Source organism: Gymnoscopelus microlampas, assembly GCF_963454915.1.
Source record: "Gymnoscopelus microlampas genome assembly, chromosome: 21".
Lineage (NCBI taxonomy): Eukaryota > Metazoa > Chordata > Actinopteri > Myctophiformes > Myctophidae > Gymnoscopelus > Gymnoscopelus microlampas.
Window position 1 is genome coordinate 949143 of NC_139958.1, and position 22374 is coordinate 971516.

Genomic DNA, 22374 nt, shown 5'->3' on the forward strand with positions numbered 1-22374 from the left:
AGTGTACACATGGTAACCAAATAGACCCTTACGGGTCCATTTGGTTACCATGTGTGCACTCTCAGAGTTGAAAATGAAACGTTAGGGTATACCCCTGTCCTAGTAGACTCATAATGTGCCTTACACCAGTGGTTCTCAAACTTTTTCGTGCCAAGGACCCCCAAATTGACCCCCATAAGAGAAGATTTTTTACGTCTCTAGCAGTGATTCTCAACCATTTTAATTTGAAGGACCCCCAGTTTGACATACATTAGGGCTACGGACCCCAATTTAATGGCATTTATATCACTTGGGCCGCAATTTATATTGTAAAATCAATGTTAATGTAACTCTGAGAGTGTACAAATGGAACCAAATGGACCCGTTAGGGTCCATTTGGTTCCATTTGTACACTCTCAGAGTTACAGACCCATAATGGTCCATTTGGTGCCTAATCTATCATTTAGCTGGGGACCCCCTGGAACTCCCTCAAGGACCCCTGGGGGTCCCCGGACCCCACTTTGAGAACCAACGCCTTACACGGTGTCATAGTAAATACATACACGGTGTCATAGTAAATACATACACGGTGTCATAGTAAATACATACACAAATCAGAGACACACACATTCTGAGGGAAACCTGGACACTGACATTCAGTAATTGGGTCTTATGGACAAAATAAGAACATTATTCACCTTATTCTTGGCCCTTTTCTGCTGCTTCATTCAGTATCTGTCCACTTCCTCCCTAGTAGGCTACAGGTGTAGGCTAATGCAGGTAATCAGTGTGTTGCCAGATTTTGCAAGAGAAACAAGCAGCCAGGTCTATGAAAGCAAGCGCCCCAAAAAAGAGACTATAGGCTAAGTTTTACCACTTTACATGTGAGATGTTTTGAATATTTTTTAAACTTTTAACAACAGAAATCTTGTATGGGGGGTCCCTGGCACAAGATATTTTCAGATGGGGGTCCACGGACAAATACATATTAATCTGGGAGTCCTTGCTTATTATAAACAGACATGGCGACACTGGTAAACAGGAATCCCCTTGATATGGGGCTCCCCAGCACCCCCTACTCCCCTACCTTCCTACCTATTTCCTGGGCGTGGCCAGAAATAAGGTGAATAATGGTACGTAAAAAAAAAAAAATCTAAAAAATACCCAACGTAAAGACTTGTGCTCATCTGGAGAAGGTAATACCCCACCCTCTCATCTGGAGAAGGTAATACCCCACCCTCTCATCTGGAGAAGGTAATACCCCACCCTCTCATCTGGAGAAGGTAATACCCCACCCTCTCATCTGGAGAAGGTAATACCCCACCCTCTGATCTGGAGAAGGTAATACCCCACCCTCTCATCTGGAGAAGGTAATACCCCACCCTCTCATCTGGAGAAGGTAATACCCCACCCTCTCATCTGGAGAAGGTAATACCCCACCCTCTCATCTGGAGAAGGTACTACACCACCCTCTCATCTGGAGAAGGTAATACCTCACCCTCTCATCTGGAGAAGGTAATACCCCACCCTCTCATCTGGAGAAGGTAATACCCCACCCTCTCATCTGGAGAAGGTAATACCCAACCCTCCAGGCAGCCACTGCGTCACAATGCTGAATTAAACTGCAGTAAAAGCGTGTTTTGCGATTATAATAAATAATAGTTTAAACGACAGAGTATTTAGTAAACAGTAGGGGGCAGCACTGCACACATCCCTCATGTTTTTTGGGGGGTTTTGTGTCCGTATAGAATTAAGATCCAGAAGAACAACGTTAAAATGTCAACTAAAAAGTACACCTTCCAGCAGGAAAACAAGTCACATGGCCGCGCAGATAACAGATCTACAAGCTCAGAGATAACAGATCTTGAATAGCCAAAGAAATCTAAAAATGACACAGATGTGTTCCCGTCAGAAAGAAAAGCAACCAAACAGAAAGGGTGTGGTCCATGTGGTCCATCATGTGGTCCATCATGTGGTCCATGTGGTCCATCATGTGGTCCATCATGTGGTCCATCATGTGGTCCATCATGTGGTCCATGTGGTCCATCATGTGGTCCATCATGTGGTCCATCATGTGGTCCATCATGTGGTCCATGTGGTCCATCATGTGGTCCATCATGTGGTCCATCATGTGGTCCATCATGTGGTCCATGCATTACTGTGTTATCTTCATGTTCTCCAGAGCAGTGTTTTTCAAAATGGAACCCTTACAGGTCTGTATAAATGGAACCAAATGGAACCCTTACAGGTCTGTATAAATGGAACCAAATGGAACCCTTACAGGTCTGTATAAATGGAACCAAATGGAACCCTTACAGGTCTGTATAAATGGAACCAAATGGAACCCTTACAGGTCTGTATAAATGGAACCAAATGGAACCCTTACAGGTCTGAATAAATGGAACCAAATGGAACCCTTACAGGTCTGTATAAATGGAACCAAATGGAACCCTTACAGGTCTGTATAAATGGAACCAAATGGAACCCTTACAGGTCTGTATAAATGGAACCAAATGGAACCCTTACAGGTCTGTATAAATGGAACCAAATGGAACCCTTACATTCTTTGTCGGAAAACGACAAACCTCCGCCGACCTCTGGGGAAAAAACGAAAGGTGGCTTGAGACGCTTATTATTCAGATGTCCCACACTGTGATTGGCTGGGAAGATGCATGAGACAAACATCCACTTCCTTGTTGAGTTTTTTTTCCTCTGTGGTGTCGCCCAGCGAGTGGCAGACGGTACGAACGCTCCGTTGAGAGATGTACCGCGACACGTCGGCCCACACTCTGTCGTTCCAAGCATGCACCGGCCTTTACAGCAGGGGTCTTCAACGTTTTCAGGCCAAGGACCCCCTAGCTGAGAGAGAGATGAAGCTACGTATTGTATAAAATTGTGTTTTAGATTCAACTTTTTTTGTTTATTTGGTCTGCTCTTTTTTTTCCCCTCTGCACCTAAACAAACCTCTTTGCCTAAAATAGCCGATCTACAAGCTCACAACGCCTCGCGCTGCGAGGCGTTGTGAGCTTGTAGATCTGCTATTTTTGGCTAAAGTTCTCCTCAGAAAAGGGATGCTATAGGGTTCAAGTGGTTAAGGTAAAAAAAAAACATCATATCACTGAAAGATTTGGCGGACCCCCTGTAGTAACTCTGAGGACCCCCTAGGGGTCCCGGACCCCCTGTTGAAGACCCCTGCTTTACAGGTCTGTAACTCTGACAGAGACACATGGAACCCTTAAGGGTCCGTTTGGCAGCTCAGAACCTAAATAAAAAATACGTAGATTCCCTGTCCATCGATTCTCCTTCCACAGTACTAGATGATTGCTATGGTCCTGTTAGGTGAATGCTATGGTCCTGTAAGGTGAATGCTATGGTCCTGTGAGTCCCGGACGAGCCCCCATTTGTCACATGACAAATGGGGGCTCGTCCGGTGTGTTGCAAGGCCGGCTATGACAATCCATGCTCCTCCCACAGTCCTAGGTGAATGCTATGGTCCTGTTAGGTGAATGCTATGGTCCTGTGTTCATCCATTCTCCTCCCACAGTACTAGGTGAATGCTATGGTCCTGTCAGGTGAATGCTATGGTCTTGTGATCATCCATTCTCCTCCCACAGTACTAGGTGAATGCTATGGTCCTGTCAGGTGAATGCTATGGTCTTGTGATCGTCCATTCTCCTCCCATAGTACTAGGCGAATGCTATGGTCCTGTTAGGTGAATGCTATGGTCTTGTGATCATCCATTCTCCTCCCACAGTACTAGGTGAATGCTATGGTCCTGTTAGGTGAATGCTATGGTCCTGCGTTCATCCGTTCTCCTTCCATAGTACTAGGCGAATGCTATGGTCCTGTTAGGTGAATGCTATGGTCCTGCGTTCATCCGTTCTCCTTCCACAGTACTAGGTGAATGCTATGGTCCGGCATGCTGGTGGCAAACACCAGTCCTGAGTCATTGTGTCCGTCCAGGCCGTGCAGCCAGGCCGTTACACCGGGCAGGAAGCTGGAGCCTCTCTTGGACTTCCTGTAGGCGGGCAGCGGCCAGCGGCCCGATATGGCCTCCGTCCTGAGGTCCATCACGTACAGGAAGTGGTTGTCGAACAGCAGGGCGAACACTTCACCGAAGCTGAGCAGCGATAGGTTGGCCGGGTCCTGGACTTTGATCACCCTGTAGAGTACAGTGTTTAATGTAGAGTACAGTGTTTAATGTAGAGTACAGTGTTTAATGTAGAGTACAGTGTTTAATGTAGAGTACAGTGTTTAATGTAGAGTACAGTGTTTAATGTAGAGTACAGTGTTTAATGTAGAGTACAGTGTTTAATGTAGAGTACAGTGTTTAATGTAACTGTAGGGTAAGTGATATTTTTTGGTTAAAACAAAAAGTATTTTGTTAAAAGGTTAAAGCACTATATTCTGATAGTAATCATTGCTATAGAGTGTTTGTTCAGTAACAGGAGTCTCCCCGTCTCTCCAGCTCTTTAATAAACAGAAAATACATTTTCTGGTAGGTGTCAAAATCTCAGCCAATCAGGAGAAAGTACCCATTTTTAAGCTTCATTTTTTATAGTGTTCCAGTTCCAATTTTGCCTGCTCATTTCTTAGTGTCATCACTTCTAATTTCACTTGTTTAATCTGTATCCTGATTGAGTTCTCTATCCTGATTGGATAAAATGGAAATGAAACGAAAATGCATTTTCTGTTTAATAAAGAGCTGGAGAGACAAAGAGACTCCTTTTACTGAACAAACACTCTATAGCAATGAGTACTATCACAATATAGAGCTATTTAACACTTATTTTAACCAAAGAAAATCACTTACCCTACCTTTAACTGTGATCACCCCCCCTATCCCCATGATATTCATGAAGGACATCTTTTACCTGAGAACCTCGAAGCTGGCGAAGTCCCACTGGTAGACGCCCAGGTCTGAGCTGCAGACGATGTAGCGTCCGTCAAACTGCAGCCGCGGCTGCAGGCTCACGCTCCGGTCCTCTGACACCGACAGCGTCTTCAAGCACTTACAGTTGATCTCTCTGCCTAGTGGCCACACCTTCATTATGACATCACAGAGTTATTACTGATCTCTCTGCCTAGTGGCCACACCTTCATTATGACATCACAGAGTTATTACTGATCTCTGCCTAGTGACCACACCTTCATTATGACATCACAGAGTTATTACTGATCTCTGCCTAGTGGCCACACCTTCATTATGACATCACAGAGTTATTACTGATCTCTCTGCCTAGTGGCCACACCTTCATTATGACATCACAGAGTTATTACTGATCTCTGCCTAGTGGCCACACCTTCATTATGACATCACAGAGTTATTACTGATCTCTGCCTAGTGACCACACCTTCATGATGACATCACAGAGGTTATTACTGATCTCTGCCTAGTGGCCACACCTTCATTATGACATCACAGAGTTATTACTGATCTCTGCCTAGTGGCCACACCTTCATTATGACATCACAGAGTTATTACTGATCTCTGCCTAGTGGCCACACCTTCATTATGACATCACAGAGTTATTACTGATCTCTCTGCCTAGTGGCCACACCTTCATTATGACATCACAGAGTTATTACTGATCTCTCTGCCTAGTGGCCACACCTTCATTATGACATCACAGAGTTATTACTGATCTCTGCCTAGTGACCACACCTTCATTATGACATCACAGAGTTATTACTGATCTCTGCCTAGTGGCCACACCTTCATTATGACATCACAGAGTTATTACTGATCTCTGCCTAGTGACCACACCTTCATTATGACATCACAGAGTTATTACTGATCTCTGCCTAGTGGCCACACCTTCATTATGACAGAGTTATTAGAGAGAGAGAGAGAGAGAGAGAGAGAGAGAGGTCAGCTTACCTTAATTTCATATTTATCAGCACTTAACAGGATGTAATCTCCAGGACTGTGAACCACAGACTCTACTTCACTCTTCTGTAGTATGACCTGTGATAGGACGAGAGGATGAGCATACCTATCTGTGATAGGACGAGAGGATGAGTATACCTCTCTGTGATAGGACGAGAGGATGAGTATACCTCTCTGTTATAGGACGAGAGGATGACACAGAGAAAACCGGGGGATCCATCGTACTGGAGATAAATATTCTGTGAGCAGTTGAAAGGTTAAGCTTGTGTTATCATGTCGCTAGGTTTGACGTGAACTGTTTAGGTGTTTAAACGTGCATTGGTCTTCCCTAGGGAACGACAGGCAGTCCCAACAGTGAAGGGGGGGGGGGGGGGGTTGTGCCTGGCACAAAGGTATCGCTTCCTTTGTTTACACACACAGACACACACACACACACACACACACACACACACACACACACACACACACACACGTCCAGCGTGCCGCTGCGGTCCGTGTACGTGGCGTGTGTGTGGCGTGTGAGTGGCGTGTGTGTGGCGTTGCTACGCCGGGTGTTTTCCTTTCATTCAGTAAAATCTAGCTCTCTCTCTCTCGTTCGTTCTATTACTGTGCATTCTATTGTATCGTTCTATTACTGTAAGTGCTTGTTGGTATTTTATATGTATTGTGAAGCTAAGTGTAGCTAAATGGTGATAAATATGGTTCTGTTGTAGAGTGCAACATTCAGCATTTTGTTGTGTCCAGGACTAGGGGCATACGGTCTGGTGTCTGCGGTGAGTCTTTAGCTCATATGTAGGCTATGCATTTTGGTAATGTAACAGGGGTTCATGAATCTCTGCTATTATGCTCTGGTATTCATTGTGTTCCATTTCCATGTCATAACAGGTGGTGATGATCAGGTGGTCGCTGCTTTAGCCCACAGAGATACTTCATGACAGGGGGTTCAGTTGGTTAGGGTGAGCATTGATGTGGAGTTCAGTCTCTCTTTTTATTAGTACATTGTGATAAATGTATTTGCAATAAAGATATTTGCAATACATATTTTTATACTGTGATATTAAAATAAAGATTATATATTTTAATTATAACTCTTTGGTCCGTCTATTATGTACCCTAAGCCTCTTGGTTACATAAGGAAGGAGCTGAATTATTTATTTATTTACTCAATGACTTAAAGGAGTAGTTCACTCAAAAAATTACTTATTTTCTATCCATTACACGCCCCATGAAGCCTTGAATTCATGGAGATGTTTTAGTTTTTGTCGCATTCCTGAGACAATAATTTGATGTGTCTAATAAGTCATTGTTTGTGTGAACTACTCCTTTAAAGAGAGTCATTGTTTGTGTGAACTACTCCTTTAAAGAGAGTCATTGTTTGTGTGAACTACTCCTTTAAAGAGAGGGTGTGGTCTCGGTACCTTGGTTACCCACTCAGAGGCCCTCATTTATCAACGCGGTGCAGCCCGAATAATGAGCGTACGGCGTGATCACCGCACCTTTCGGCATTTATCAATATATCCTGACGTAGGCTTCATCCTACCGTAAGCTGAAATCTCACGTCTGATCGAGACCAGTTGTTGACGTTGGCTGCGCCCGTTTATTCCATTCTAGACCTGCGGAGCAGCATTGTCTGACTGTCTGACAGGCATCTAGACACATAATCCACTCCTAAATGTGTATATCTACACTAATAAATAATCGATGTGAAAATATATCATTTTATAAAGTAATTTAAACAAACTGCTTTAACAGTCATTCAGATCAGATTGTAGATCTGTCTGTATTGAAAATAGCAGATCTACAAGCTCACAACAGGTCGCATTGCGACGCGTTGTGAGCTTGTAGATCTGCTATTTTCAGCGCAGCAGCGCAGCAGTGCTTCTGCGAGAGAATTTTCGGGAGCCCCGACCATCTTTTCACTGACAGTGAGGTCTACAAACTTACAGTAGCTTGTCCTATGTTATGGAGTTATGTCATAGAGAGTTAGTAGGCTACACAACCTGGCTGGGTTAAGGATATAAACCCGACGCTCCAATATTAACGTGGCGGCACGGAATCACTGCATTCCGCCCGAGTCTCATGTACCGCTACGTTACGGACACGGACATGAAAGACAAAGTTGGGCGGGCGTGTGTGTGTGTGTGTGTGTGTGTGTGTGTGTGTGTGAGAGAGAGAGCGAGAGAGCGAGAGAGAGAGGCGTGTGCGTGTGCGTGTGCGGCGAGGCCAGCGGGGGAAACTGTTTCTTATTGGCTTTTCATGTCTTTGGTCGTATTCTGGTTCGTCTTCATGTGGTAAAATCGGGGCGTTTTGAGAATATTTAAGGGCGTGTTATTTAAATGACGCTCGGTTTCAGCCGTGACATTTATCAACGCTGGGACCAAGTGTAAGCTCGGATCAGCTGTGTAGGATGCGTTGATAAATGTGACTTCGACGTTGGTGTACGGCCGAATATATGGAAAAATATACGGCGGTTTATACGCTGCGTTGATAAATGAGGGCCAGTGTGTCCTAACTAGTGTGAACTACTCCTTTAGAGAGAAGGTACCTTGGTTACCCACTCAGTGGCCCTCATTTATCAACGCGGTGTAGACCAAATAATGGGCGTACGGCGAGATCACCGCAATTTTCGGCATTTATCAATATATCCTGACGTGGGCTTTATCCTACGGTACGCTGAGATCTCACGTCTGGTCGGGACCAGTTGTTGACGTTGGCTGCACCCGTTTATTCCATCCTAGACCTGCGGAGCAGCATTGTTTGACTGTCTGAGAGGCATTGGACACCTAATCCACTCATAAATCTGTATATCTACACTAATAAATAATCCCTGTGAAAATATAACATTTTATAAAGTAATTTAAACAAACTGCTTTAACAGTCATTCAGATAAGATTGTAGATCTGTCTGTATTGAAAATAGCAGATCTACAAGCTCACAAGCCAGCAACGCGTTGTGAGCTTGTAGATCTGCTATTTTCAAAATATACGGGCGCTTTCTGCGAGAGCACTCTTCTGCGCGAGCACCGGTCTAACAGGCGGCGCTGCTGTTATATTTTCATGGCCACCGGGAGATCAGACATGGTCCAACACACACCAGCCTTCATTCATTAATGTTCTCTCCAGGCTATCTCTCATTAATGCGGAGCGGGACGGGACTCGCCCGTCCGACGGTCCGAGTCTCACTGGGAAATGGGAATAGCCTACATGAGGGCTTTATTTTAGTGTAACTCGAACGCGCACTGCTCGGTATGGGTTAAATACATTAATCTACAAAAGTATTCCATTCATGCCGATGTGATTGGTATCATAATATGTCATTCATGTAGGCTACAAGCCTACGTGACAATACGCTACGGGCGTGTGTGTGTGTGTGTGAGAGAGAGAGAGAGAGAGAGAGAGAGAGAGCGAGCTAGAGAGGCGTGTGCGGCGAGGGGGGGGGGGGGGGGGCTGTTTCTTATTGGGGGGGGCTGTTTCTTATTGGCTTTTCATGTCTTTGGTCGTATTCTGGTTCGTCTTCATGTCGTAAAATCGGGGCGTTTTGAGAATATTTATGGGGCGTGTTATTTAAATGACGCTCGTTTCAGCCGTGACATTTATCAACGCTGGGACCAAGTGTAAGCTCGGATCAGCTGTGTAGGATGCGTTGATAAATGTGACTTCGACGTTGGTGTACGCCGAATATATGGAAAAATATACGGCGGTTTATACGCTGCGTTGATAAATGAGGGCCAGAGTGTCCTAACTAGTGTGAACTACTCCTTTAAAGAGAAGGTACCTTGGTTACCCACTCAGTGGCCCTCATTTATCAACGCGGTGTAGACCAAATAATGGGCGTACGGCGAGATCACCGCAATTTTCGGCATTTATCAATATATCCTGACGTGGGCTTTATCCTACGGTACGCTGAGATCTCACGTCTGGTCGGGACCAGTTGTTGACGTTGGCTGCACCCGTTTATTCCATCCTAGACCTGCGGAGCAGCATTGTTTGACTGTCTGAGAGGCATTGGACACCTAATCCACTCATACATCTGTATATCTACACTAATAAATAATCCCTGTGAAAATATAACATTTTATAAAGTAATTTAAACAAACTGCTTTAACAGTCATTCAGATAAGATTGTAGATCTGTCTGTATTGAAAATAGCAGATCTACAAGCTCACAAGCCAGCAACGCGTTGTGAGCTTGTAGATCTGCTATTTTCAAAATATACGGGCGCTTTCTGCGAGAGCACTCTTCTGCGCGAGCACCGGTCTAACAGGCGGCGCTGCTGTTATATTTTCATGGCCACCGGGAGATCAGACATTTAACCCATGGTCCAACACACACCAGCCTTCATTCATTAATGTTCTCTCCAGGCTATCTCTCATTAATGCGGAGCGGGACGGGACTCGCCCGTCCGACGGTCCGAGTCTCACTGGGAAATGGGAATAGCCTACATGAGGGCTTTATTTTAGTGTAACTCGAACGCGCACTGCTCGGTATGGGTTAAATACATTAATCTACAAAAGTATTCCATTCATGCCGATGTGATTGGTATCATAATATGTCATTCATGTAGGCTACAAGCCTACGTGACAATACGCTACGGGCGTGTGTGTGTGTGTGTGTGTGTGTGTGTGTGTGTGTGTGAGAGAGAGAGAGAGAGAGCGAGCGAGAGAGGCGTGTGCGTGTGCGGCGAGGCGGGGGGGCTGTTTCTTATTGGCTTTTCATGTCTTTGGTCGTATTCTGGTTCGTCTTCATGTCGTAAAATCGGGGCGTTTTGAGAATATTTATGGGGCGTGTTATTTAAATGACGCTCGTTTCAGCCGTGACATTTATCAACGCTGGGACCAAGTGTAAGCTCGGATCAGCTGTGTAGGATGCGTTGATAAATGTGACTTCGACGTTGGTGTACGCCGAATATATGGAAAAATATACGGCGGTTTATACGCTGCGTTGATAAATGAGGGCCAGTGTGTCCTAACTAGTGTGAACTACTCCTTTAAAGAGAAGGTACCTTGGTGACCCACTCAGTGTGTCCTAACTAGTGTGAACTACTCCTTTAAAGAGAAGGTACCTTGGTGACCCACTCAGTGTGTCCTAACTAGTGTGACCTACTCCTTTAAAGAGGGGGTGTGGTCTCGTTACCTTGGTGACCCACTCAGTGTGTCCGGTCAGAGTGTTGAGACACACGCCGGCCGACAACGACCACACCTTCACCGTGAAGTCTGCTGAGCCGCTCACTAGGAGGTCCAGACCGTCATTATAGTCCACACTGAACACTGTAACACACACACACACACACACACACACACACACACACACACACACACACACACACACACACACACACACACACACACACACACACACACACACACACACACACACACACACACACACACACACACATTACTGAACACTGTAAGAGACATGATTATGAATTATGATGATGATGAAGAGCACAGCCACAGATCACATGATCACAACAAAATTAAGCTTTAGTTTCATTCAGTTTTATAGGATTTATATAGGATATATATTTACTTCTATGAGCTTTCTGTTGCTTTTTGGCAAAAACAAGCTTCAATCAACTGACCATCACTATGGAATGTGTTATCAACTGACCATCACTATGGAATGTGTTATCAACTGACCATCACTATGGAATGTATTATCAACTGACCATCACTATGGAATGTATCATCAACTGACCATCACTATGGAATGTATTATCAACTGACCATCACTATGGAATGTATCATCAACTGACCATCACTATGGAATGTATTATCAACTGACCATCACTATGGAATGTATTATCAACTGACCATCACTATGGAATGTATTATCAACTGACCATCACTATGGAATGTATTATCAACTGACCATCACTATGGAATGTGTTATCAACTGACCATCACTATGGAATGTATTATCAACTGACCATCACTATGGAATGTATTATCAACTGACCATCACTATGGAATGTATTATCAACTGACCATCACTATGGAATGTATTATCAACTGACCATCACTATGGAATGTATCATCAACTGACCATCACTATGGAATGTATTATCAACTGACCATCACTATGGAATGTATCATCAACTGACCATCACTATGGAATGTATTATCAACTGACCATCACTATGGAATGTATTATCAACTGACCATCACTATGGAATGTATTATCAACTGACCATCACTATGGAATGTGTTATCAACTGACCATCACTATGGAATGTATTATCAACTGACCATCACTATGGAATGTATTATCAACTGACCATCACTATGGAATGTATTATCAACTGACCATCACTATGGAATGTATCATCAACTGACCATCACTATGGAATGTATTATCAACTGACCATCACTATGGAATGTATTATCAACTGACCATCACTATGGAATGTATTATCAACTGACCATCACTATGGAATGTGTTATCAACTGACCATCACTATGGAATGTATTATCAACTGACCATCACTATAGAATGTATTATCAACTGACCATCACTATGGAATGTATTATCAACTGACCATCACTATGGAATGTATCATCAACTGACCATCACTATAGAATGTATTATCAACTGACCATCACTATGGAATGTATTATCAACTGACCATCACTATAGAATGTATTATCAACTGACCATCACTATGGAATGTATTATCAACTGATCATCACTATGGAATGTATTATCAACTGACCATCACTATAGAATGTATTATCAACTGACCATCACTATGGAATGTATTATCAACTGACCATCACTATGGAATGTGTTATCAACTGACCATCACTATGGAATGTATTATCAACTGACCATCACTATGGAATGTGTTATCAACTGACCATCACTATGGAATGTATTATCGCGGCGGCACAAATTTATACGAGACTCTACTACGTCTTTTAAAGTGATCGGCGGGTGGATCGTTGTGAAGAAGAATATTCTATGATTTTTCAAGGGTTAGCTCGGAATCGCGACAGCTATAGATCACAGAAGTCCTGACGTCACTCGTTCATCCCCTGGTTCGTAAAGTAATTTCTCTATGGAGAATAACATTGGGTCATCTTAGAATCGTCTCATATAAGAATTGTGGTCCAAAAATAAACAAACTGCCTCAGCCATATTGTCAGGGAGGAGCCTCTGTATCGTTTATGATAGTCAGTCACTCATATTTGAAACAGTCTGTTTCTGGCGAAAATGTAACTAATTCGGCTGAAGTAACATTATCGTTTTCTCACCATCTGTTGATGCTCCATATCCATAAGAGTCAAACCGCCGGGTCATTTGTTTATTTGTGGAACACAGTTCTTATTTGACGCGATATTAAACACGTCTATGGGATTCAGAACGGGGGTGGAAAACCGCGACCCAGGTAGGAGTGCATAAATTACGAAGTGATTTTTTGGGGGATGACGTCATGTCCGTCCATTCCTTCTCTCACAGTATAGGTTGGGGAAGAGCGCCCTCTTCTACTGTAATCACTGAAAACACCAAATGACGGAGATCTCCGTCAATGGCAGGGAATGTGTTAAAGAGTTAAGAGTTAGAGAGGCGCAATGAATCACTGACCTGCTCCAGTGTGACCTCTGAACTGCTGGATCTTGGCCCCGGTGCTCCACTCCCAGCATGCAATGGTGTTGTCAAAGGAGCCCGTCACCAGCTTCTGCTCATCGAACTTGACCGTGGCACAGGTGTGTGTCTGGATGCCGTACACACACTGCCCCGTGCGCACGTCCCACAGCTTGGCCGAGAGATCGTCTGAGCCTGAAACATGGTGTTAAAAACAAGTCGTGACTGTTTCAAAACTATAATAAACTACAAAAATATAACAATTTACAATGAAATCATTTATCAGACGCTCTGTATCCAGAGTGACTTACGGTAAACGCATAGAATACAGAGACAGTGTAGTGTCTCAGTAAACTATAAGATCATAGAATACAGAGAGACAGTGTAGTGTCTCAGTAAACTATAGGATCATAGAATACAGAGACAGTGTAGTGTCTCAGTAAACTATAAGATCATAGAATACAGAGAGACAGTGTAGTGTCTCAGTAAACTATAGGATCATAGAATACAGAGACAGTGTAGTGTCTCAGTAAACTATAGGATCATAGAATACAGAGAGACAGTGTAGTGACAGTCTCTCTGTATTACTGCATGTTTTTTGAGGGTACCTACACTAGGGTACACGGGGAGAACATGCAAACTCCACACAGAAAGGCCCTTTGATCAACCCCACCTAGGGTATGGGCACTGATGACACGGAGGAGAGAACACGCCCCCAGCGGGAATCGAACCCAAGACCCTTCTAGCTGTGAGGCGACAGTGCTACCGACTGCACCATGTGCCCCCCCCTAAATTACATTTTAACCCTGGTGGTCAAGAAAAAAATCGACATACCGGTGCAGAGAAGGCCGTCTTTGTAGTACAGAGCGTAAACACGAGCGCTGTGTCCGATGAGCGAGGACGTCTCGAAGGCCTCCTGGTCGCTCAGCTGCATCATGCGGAGCTTGGCCTTCAGGTAGACACACTTCCAGTGAGGAGCTTCCTGGATGGACTCATCTATCCTCCAGCCCAGCTCCCTGCAAACACCCTGCCACACCTCTGTGCACGAGTTGATCACCTGGAGAGACATGTGCAGTTAGATTAGAGTTGATCACCTTGAGACACATGCCCACAAAAAGTTTGGAAAATCAACTCCGTCGATTATTTCTCCCCTTCAATAATACCAATTGGTATTGTGATTTATATCATGTTTATCGTTGATTAGTCACCTTTACAACGAGGTACAGCTTATAAGGATCGGGCATTCGTGGAATGAGCAACGTGGCTAAACCTGTGGGTAGCCGATACGCTTCTGTTGGTAATCGCTCTTGTTTTGGGCGACCTGCCAGCACACACCTGCTGAGGGTTTTTGTGACTGGCACCTGAGCATGGGTTCTGACACTTTGTTGAGTTTGTGTTGATGCTCCGAGCAGCAACACTGCTGCCCCACCATGGAAAGATGCCATGTCTGTCCCTTCAGGATACTGCAATAGGGCAAGTGAAGCTGGTGTTCCGTTATGCAGATTACACATTATTTGGTGTCAGTCCTGGTACCGTTTGCAGGCAGGTGTGTACCAGTCACAGGTGTGTGACTGGCACATGAGCATGGGTCCTGCAACATCTGTCTTTGGTACCGTTGTGCAAATCTTGCTTGTAAATATCTGGAAGAAAACCTATGGTTCCTCAGTGACGCAAGGGTGAGGAACCGGTCTTCTTGGGTTGTTGTCTTCATTTGTCTTCACCAGTCTCACAGAGACTTGGTCCTAAGTTTGTAAATGGTAACAGGGCTGACACCAAATAATGCTGCCACTATGCATAACGGAACACCAGCTTCCATTTGCCCTGTTGCACAGGCCTTATCCTGAAGGGACAAACGTGGCATCTTTCCATGGGGGCAGTGTTGCTGCTTGGAGCATCAACACAAACTCAACAAAGTTGCAGAACCCATGCTCAGGTGCCGGTCAGTTTGGCAGGTCGCTCAAAACAAGAGCGATTGACAACAGAAGAATATTGGGGGATTTTGGGGGCGCTACCCACGTGTTTAGCTGTGTTGCTCATTCCACGAATGCCCTCCTTACAAGCTGTACCTCGTTGTAAAGGTGACTAATCAACGATAAAAATGATATAAGACACAATACCAATTGGTATTATTGAAAGAGAGAAATAATCGACCAAAGTTAAGTTTCCGAACTTTTTGTGAGTTAGATTAAAGTTGATCAGCTAGAGACACAGACAGACAGAAGAGCAAAAAATGTACCTTTTATTTATGTCATAAAAAACAAGACGGTCTGGAGGAGATAACTAACATTAAGTCACAGAAAACAAGACGGTCTGAAGGAGATAACTAACGTTAAGTCATATAAAACAAGACGGTCTGGAGGAGATAACTAACATTAAGTCATATAAAACAAGACGGTCTGGAGGAGATAACTAACATTAAGTCATATAAAACAAGACGGTCTGGAGGAGATAACTAACATTAAGTCATATAAAACAAGACGGTCTGGAGGAGATAACTAACATTAAGTCATATAAAACAAGACGGTCTGGAGGAGATAACTAACATTAGGTCATAGAAAACAAGACGGTCTGGAGGAGATAACGTAAGTCACCAAAAACAAGACAGGGTCTGGTAGCGGCGCCCCCATGTGGCCGGTCTATGACGTGGGCCCTAAAATAATTGGCAAAACACATTTCTTCAAAACCTGAAAGAAACGTGTTTTCACAGTGATACCAATAAATAAGAACTCATACTACGTTAGTTCCATTGATCCAAGCCGGAACACAATCGATCGATTGATCGTTAAAATAAACTCTAAGCTCTGAAAATGCACACGGCTCCCCGTGTTAAGTGGTCAGATGGGTAGGCCGCGAGTGGGCCCTGATCCAGAAGGTTGAGAACCACTGGTCTAGGACCTATCCGTGATGTAAGAGTCCATATTTGGGCATTGGTTTCAGCCTGATCCAACTGCCGTCATGAAATATTTCAGAACATAATTATAACGCATATCAAACAAAAACTGTGGCCGACTACAAGATTTACCCCCGGACAGACAGACACACAGACCCATTTCTAGACGGCTCACCACCTATCACAGAGTCCCGTGGTTCTAAGATGATTAACTATCCATGGATAATCATCGGTCATCAGCCTTTTACGACGTACAACGTATATTTGTGCAACAGCTCAGTCCGACCAGAGAACCACTGGCTTCCGCTATCGAATCCTAGTTAAATATACTTATTTAGGCGTTACTTCCTTTGGCCTACTGACAGCGTGCACAAGAAACCTGCCACAGATTGGTCCAGTGGTTTGCGAGATTAGCTGTGGGAGAACAAGCCGTAAATAAGGTGAAACTAAATGTCTGGATCTGGGAGGAATACGAGTTGGGTGGTCTCTGCCACCGGGCACAGGAGGGGGGCGGAGGTGGGCGGGGTCAAGACGTGGCGGCACACCGGGCACGTGCCAGACTTCTGGAGCCACAGGGTGACACAGTGTCTGTGGAAGCCGTGGTGACAGGGCAGAGTGGTGAACAGCTCCCCCTGGAGGTACTCGCTGCAGCAGATCGGACACGAGTCCTCTGCGCCGCCCTGGACGACGCTGATCCGCGGCAGACCGTTTATTAGATGCTGATTCGCCGGCGGCGAGGCTTGGTCAAAGTCCGCTGCCATGGACTCCTGGTTGGCGAGCGCCTCCATGGCCTGAGCCAGCTGCTGCTGCTGCTCCATGGCCTGCGCCAGCCTCTGCTCCAGGGCCAGCCTCTCTGCCATGGCCTTGGCCAGCTGCTGCTGTTGTTCCATGGCCTGCGCCAGCCTCTCCTCCATGGCCTTGGCCAGCTGCAGCTGCTCCATGGCCTGAGCCAGCCTCTCTTCCAGAGCCAGCTTCTGCTCCATGGCCTGGGCCCGCCTCTCCTCCATGGCCTGGGCCAGCCGCTCCTCCATGGCCTGGGCCCGCCTCTCCTCCATGGCCTGGGCCAGTCGCTCCTCCATGTAGGTGTGTAGGGGAGGAACCTCCGACAGCCTCCACTCCAGCTCCAAGTCCTCGTCGCTGGACTCGTCTGTGTCGTGCGTGGCTTCCTTCGCGTCGCCGTCGTCTCCCGGGAAGAACAGCTCCTCCGGCTGGACAGAATAGTCGCCGCAGTCCTCCGACTCTTCGCTGCTGCTGTCGGCGTCCTCCGGGCCGTATTCCAGGAGCAGAGGAGGGACTAGTGGATCTGGGTACCAGCACGGTTCCTCCAGTTGCTCCGGTTCTTCGCCGCGATCCAGTTCCGACAGCGTCTCCTCCCAGCTGCTGCTGCTGCTGTGTCTCTCCGATGTGGAACCCTGCCTATCGCTGAAGCGGTCGCCTTGCCTCCGCGTCGTGGCCCAAGTCATGGCTGTTCGCCAGCGGTTGCACCTGCTGCAGCAGCTGCAGGTACAGCCGCCGCCCTCCTCGGGCTCGTCTCCGCGTCGACCCGACTGCCAACGGGTCCGAGCGTCGTCGACCCCGAAGGCCGGGCGCTCCGGCTCGGGGCCGTCGCCCTCGCCCGGATCACCGTACGGGTCGATGCGGAAGAAGCGGCCCGGGGGCGAGGAGCCGTAGAGGTCGGCCCCTCCTCGCTCCACGTAGTCCTCATCGTCTTCGGCCGTGGAGCAGGAGCCGGAGCCGCTGGACACCTCCCTGGTTTGTGACGTCTGGCCGCTGTGTCGCCTCAGGACGAAGGTCAGGGAGGGGTCCATGATGAATTCCTGATCTAACTGTGTGTAGAGTATCTGATGATATCTCTGCCGTTTGACATGGAGTGTATATTGTTGTTGCTGCGTTCGCTGTTCTTCAGCAGCCCACGCCATTCTGCTTAGTATCTTATATACTGTGGTGTGTGGTTCTGGTAGCTCCGCCTGCTGGTTGCATGGATTGTCTCTTCTTCGTTCTGGAGATCTGTGATCCGTTATATAGACACCGTCATGGTGTGATGTGACGTCACCAACCATGCCCAAATATGGACGTGATACAGTGTAAGGAACTGGGGAACAACGTGGGGTCCAAAGGCACCGTCACAGCCTTTAACTCAGAGAGTGTACAAATGGAACCAAATGGACCCTTAGAGGTCTGTAACTCTGAGAGTGTACACATGGAACCAAATTTATATAGCACTTTTATCCAAAGCGCTTTACATAGATAGTGCATTACATTCCACACACATTCATACACCGATGGCGGAGGAAACCATGCAAGGCACCAACCTGCTCATCGGGAGCAGTTAGGGGTTCAGCGTCTTGCTCAAGGACACTTCTACACTAACTCTTCTGGGGGAGCCCGGGATCGAACTGCGAACCTCACTGCTTCCATCCGGCCGCTTTAACGGCCACTCTACCCCTGAGCCACTGCCCAGCTATTGACTAGAACTCATGCTTCACTCTGCTTATTTCACTCTGCTTATTTCACTCTGCTTATTACACTCTGCTTATTTCACTCTGCTTATTACACTCTGCTTATTAAACTCTGCTTATTACACTCTGCTTATTACACTCTGCTTATTTCACTCTGCTTATTCACTCTGCTTATTACACTCTGCTTATTACACTCTGCTTATTACACTCTGCTTCTTTTACTCTGCTTATTACACTCTGCTTATTACACTCTGCTTATTTTACTCTGCTTATTACACTCTGCTTATTACACTCTGCTTATTACACTCTGCTTATTACACTCTGCTTATTACACTCTGCTTATTACACTCTGCTTATTTTACTCTGCTTATTACACTCTGCTTATTACACTCTGCTTATTTCACTCTGCTTATTTCACTCTGCTTATTACACTCTGCTTATTACACTCTGCTTATTACACTCTGCTTATTTCACTCTGCTTATTCACTCTGCTTATTACACTCTGCTTATTACCCTCTGCTTATTACCCTCTGCTTATTACACTCTGCTTATTTTACTCTGCTTATTACACTCTGCTTATTACACTCTGCTTATTTCACTCTGCTTATTTCACTCTGCTTATTACACTCTGCTTATTACACTCTGCTCATTTCACTCTGCTTATTACACTCTGCTTATTACACTCTGCTTATTACACTCTGCTCATTTCACTCTGCTTATTACACTCTGCTTATTACACTCTGCTCATTTCACTCTGCTTATTACACTCTGCTTATTACACTCTGCTTATTTCACTCTGCTTATTTCACTCTGCTTATTACACTCTGCTCATTTCACTCTGCTCATTACACTCTGCTCATTACACTCTGCTCATTACACTCTGCTCATTTCACTCTGCTCATGTCACTCTGCTTATTACACTCTGCTTATTACACTCTGCTTATTACACTCTGCTCATTTCACTCTGCTTATTCACTCTGCTTATTACACTCTGCTTATTACACTCTGCTTATTACACTCTGCTTATTTTACTCTGCTTATTTCACTCTGCTTATTCACTCTGCTTATTCACTCTGCTTATTACACTCTGCTTATTCACTCTGCTTATTACACTCTGCTTATTACACTCTGCTTATTTTACTCTGCTTATTACACTCTGCTTATTTCACTCTGCTTATTTCACTCTGCTTATTTCACTCTGCTTATTACACTCTGCTTATTACACTCTGCTTATTACACTCTGCTTATTTCACTCTGCTTATTTCACTCTGCTTATTTCACTCTGCTCATTTCACTCTGCTTATTTCACTCTGCTTATTCACTCTGCTTATTTCACTCTGCTTATTAGACTCTGCTTATTCACTCTGCTTATTACACTCTGCTTATTACACTCTGCTTATTACACTCTGCTTATTACACTCTGCTTATTTCACTCTGCTTATTTCACTCTGCTTATTACACTCTACTTATTACACTCTGCTCATTTCACTCTGCTTATTCACTCTGCTTATTACACTCTGCTTATTACACTCTGCTTATTACACTCTGCTTATTTCACTCTGCTTATTACACTCTACTTATTACACTCTGCTTATTACACTCTGCTTATTTTACTCTGCTTATTTCACTCTGCTTATTCACTCTGCTTATTCACTCTGCTTATTACACTCTGCTTATTCACTCTGCTTATTACACTCTGCTTATTACACTCTGCTTATTACACTCTGCTTATTTCACTCTGCTTATTACACTCTGCTTATTACACTCTGCTTATTTTACTCTGCTTATTACACTCTGCTCATTTCACTCTGCTTATTCACTCTGCTTATTCCACTCTGCTTATTACACTCTGCTTCTTTTACTCTGCTTCTTTTACTCTGCTTATTACACTCTGCTTATTTTACTCTGCTTATTACACTCTGCTTATTACACTCTGCTTATTACACTCTGCTTATTACACTCTGCTTATTTTACTCTGCTTATTACACTCTGCTTATTACACTCTGCTTATTTCACTCTGCTTATTTCACTCTGCTTATTACACTCTGCTTATTACACTCTGCTTATTACACTCTGCTTATTTCACTCTGCTTATTCACTCTGCTTATTACACTCTGCTTATTACACTCTGCTTATTACCCTCTGCTTATTACACTCTGCTTATTTTACTCTGCTTATTACACTCTGCTTATTACACTCTGCTTATTTCACTCTGCTTATTTCACTCTGCTTATTACACTCTGCTTATTACACTCTGCTCATTTCACTCTGCTTATTACACTCTGCTTATTACACTCTGCTTATTACACTCTGCTCATTTCACTCTGCTTATTACACTCTGCTTATTACACTCTGCTCATTTCACTCTGCTTATTACACTCTGCTTATTACACTCTGCTTATTTCACTCTGCTTATTTCACTCTGCTTATTACACTCTGCTCATTTCACTCTGCTCATTACACTCTGCTCATTACACTCTGCTTATTACACTCTGCTCATTTCACTCTGCTCATGTCACTCTGCTTATTACACTCTGCTTATTACACTCTGCTTATTACACTCTGCTCATTTCACTCTGCTTATTCACTCTGCTTATTACACTCTGCTTATTACACTCTGCTTATTACACTCTGCTTATTTTACTCTGCTTATTTCACTCTGCTTATTCACTCTGCTTATTCACTCTGCTTATTACACTCTGCTTATTCACTCTGCTTATTACACTCTGCTTATTACACTCTGCTTATTTTACTCTGCTTATTACACTCTGCTTATTTCACTCTGCTTATTTCACTCTGCTTATTTCACTCTGCTTATTACACTCTGCTTATTACACTCTGCTTATTACACTCTGCTTATTTCACTCTGCTTATTTCACTCTGCTTATTTCACTCTGCTCATTTCACTCTGCTTATTTCACTCTGCTTATTCACTCTGCTTATTTCACTCTGCTTATTACACTCTGCTTATTCACTCTGCTTATTACACTCTGCTTATTACACTCTGCTTATTACACTCTGCTTATTACACTCTGCTTATTTCACTCTGCTTATTTCACTCTGCTTATTACACTCTACTTATTACACTCTGCTCATTTCACTCTGCTTATTCACTCTGCTTATTACACTCTGCTTATTACACTCTGCTTATTACACTCTGCTTATTTCACTCTGCTTATTACACTCTACTTATTACACCCTGCTTATTACACTCTGCTTATTTTACTCTGCTTATTTCACTCTGCTTATTCACTCTGCTTATTCACTCTGCTTATTACACTCTGCTTATTCACTCTGCTTATTACACTCTGCTTATTACACTCTGCTTATTACACTCTGCTTATTTCACTCTGCTTATTACACTCTGCTTATTACACTCTGCTTATTTTACTCTGCTTATTACACTCTGCTTATTACACTCTGCTCATTTCACTCTGCTTATTCACTCTGCTTATTACACTCTGCTTATTACACTCTGCTTATTTTACTCCACTCTGCTTATTACACTCTGCTTATTTCACTCTGCTTATTACACTCTGCTTATTTCACTCTGCTTATTACACTCTGCTT

General features: G+C 44.4%; 1 protein-coding gene across 1 annotated transcript in view; it reads right to left on the reverse strand.

Moving 5' to 3' along the window:
- Positions 1-3066: 3066 nt before the first annotated feature.
- The window catches only part of fbxw2 (F-box and WD repeat domain containing 2), a 29592-nt gene continuing 10284 nt past the window's right edge, over positions 3067-22374 (reverse strand). Inside the window, exons 3-8 of the mRNA XM_084046662.1 lie at positions 14290-14512; positions 13456-13650; positions 11002-11135; positions 5861-5947; positions 4854-5023; positions 3067-4141 (exon numbers count right to left, since the gene is read on the reverse strand). Coding sequence (XP_083902788.1) covers positions 3853-4141; positions 4854-5023; positions 5861-5947; positions 11002-11135; positions 13456-13650; positions 14290-14512 — 1098 coding nt within the window. The 3' untranslated portion in view covers positions 3067-3852. The remainder of the gene's footprint in view (positions 4142-4853; positions 5024-5860; positions 5948-11001; positions 11136-13455; positions 13651-14289; positions 14513-22374) is intronic.